General features: G+C 38.5%; 1 protein-coding gene across 1 annotated transcript in view; it reads right to left on the bottom strand.

The window, feature by feature from the left end:
* LOC107581920 (putative bifunctional UDP-N-acetylglucosamine transferase and deubiquitinase ALG13) overlaps positions 1-1,437 on the bottom strand; it is a 22,397-nt gene extending 20,960 nt beyond the window's left edge. The window contains exons 1-2 of the mRNA XM_016267609.1: positions 1,365-1,437; positions 1,064-1,226 (exon numbers count right to left, since the gene is read on the bottom strand). Coding sequence (XP_016123095.1) covers positions 1,064-1,167 — 104 coding nt within the window. The 5' untranslated portion in view covers positions 1,168-1,226; positions 1,365-1,437. The remainder of the gene's footprint in view (positions 1-1,063; positions 1,227-1,364) is intronic.
* Between the last annotated feature and the right edge of the window lie 259 nt (positions 1,438-1,696).

Genomic DNA, 1,696 nt, shown 5'->3' on the forward strand with positions numbered 1-1,696 from the left:
GATGCTTCACGACAGAAAGTCTAGCATGTTTAATTTTTTTCTGTCATCCACGACGAGTTCTGTCATATTGGTGACATTGACCAATAGCAGCACAGAAGCTCTTTCATACACCGGTTTCAAACATGGCGAAACGAAAGAGATGATGGTGCTGCTAGGTGGAATTATGAGATGGAGGAAAGGTTCGTGGAGCTGTGGCAACAGTACTCCTGCCTGTATGATGCGTCATCGAGGGACTACCACGACAGAACAAAGAAAGAAAAATGCTGGCGAACTACAGCGGAAACGCTTCAATGTTTACACTTGTTTTCGGAAGTCAGTTGCTAGTTCCGCCTTCTCGATGACATCACGCACGTCATTAAAGACGGCATGCGATGAATGGTCAGGAAGCAATGTGTAGTCTGACATGTTTCTTGTCCACGACACAAGATTTTAAGGGGTCAAAATCGTGTAATCTGACACAGTGACTATTGTGACCGACAAAAATATAGTGTAGTCTGAACCTGGCATAATATAAAGGCTGCATTTATTTGATCAATATAAAAATAGTAATTTGTGAAATAATTTAAAATTTAGGTTTTTTTATTTCATTTTAAATGTGTAAAAAGTCTCTATTGCCAGTCTTTTACTTTTGATCAATCTAAAGAATCTTTACTGAATAAAGGTAATACTTTCCTTTTTTTTTTTTTATGTATTTCCTCACATGAAGTAATCATATTCCTTGGAATATAGTTGTAGAAGTTGTATGGACTACTTCTGTAGGTGTTTTTTGCTTGACAGTCCCATTCCCTATACACTTTCATTGTATAGTAAAAAACAGCTAAGACATTCTGCTAAACATCTCCTTTTTGTGGTTCACGTAAATCTGAACATCACGTGGATGAATAAATGACAGAATTTTTACTTTTGGGTCAACCACTTGCTTACAATCTATACTCTTAAGGCATGTGAGCTTTCAACATTTTTCCATGATGAAACAACACTTTGTATTTTAGAGATAGCAAGAATAACAAAGAAACATTAAGGAAGACAGAGACGACAACAAAAACGGGAAACAAGAGAAGACCTCTGAAGGCGGTCTTCTGGGGTATCGTATCCTGCGTCCTCACTGCACATAGACTGGCTGTTTCGGTATCGTCGTCCTCCTCCTTTGAATCCCTCCAGCGCCATCTGCAGCTCTTCTTCCTCAACTCCCAGCACACGAGTGTACAACAGTTCATACAAAAGTGCTGAAAAAAAAGCAGCACATACATCATTCCAGTTCTGTGATGTTACAATAAAGATACAAAATGTTTACAGTTTGGGATTGTTCAGAATCAGGATTCATTATACACACACGATTTGGGCTTGATGAACTGCTAACTCACCCTGACATATTGCAGCATCCACTGGATAGTTCCTGGGGTAAACAATGTCATAGTGGCCATTGTTTGAGCAACACAGCAAAATCTGTGGAGTCGAATTCTGGTAAATGTGCTGGGAACCATAATGAACACTGCACAAATTACACCGTATTGATCAAAAGAGTAAAGGGGGAAAAAAAACACACTAAAACTATGTCATCTTATTTCTTCACATTTCAAAGGAGATGCAGAACAGAAGATTGTGTGAATGCTGCCAACAAAAAAAAACAAATTATCTCAGTCATCCCACCCTCATGATATACATATTGTACACTAAAGTATCTAGAGCTGATGGA

This window comes from Sinocyclocheilus grahami, unplaced genomic scaffold (genome assembly GCF_001515645.1).
Source record: "Sinocyclocheilus grahami isolate Dianchi unplaced genomic scaffold, SAMN03320097.WGS_v1.1 scaffold39.1, whole genome shotgun sequence".
Lineage (NCBI taxonomy): Eukaryota > Metazoa > Chordata > Actinopteri > Cypriniformes > Cyprinidae > Sinocyclocheilus > Sinocyclocheilus grahami.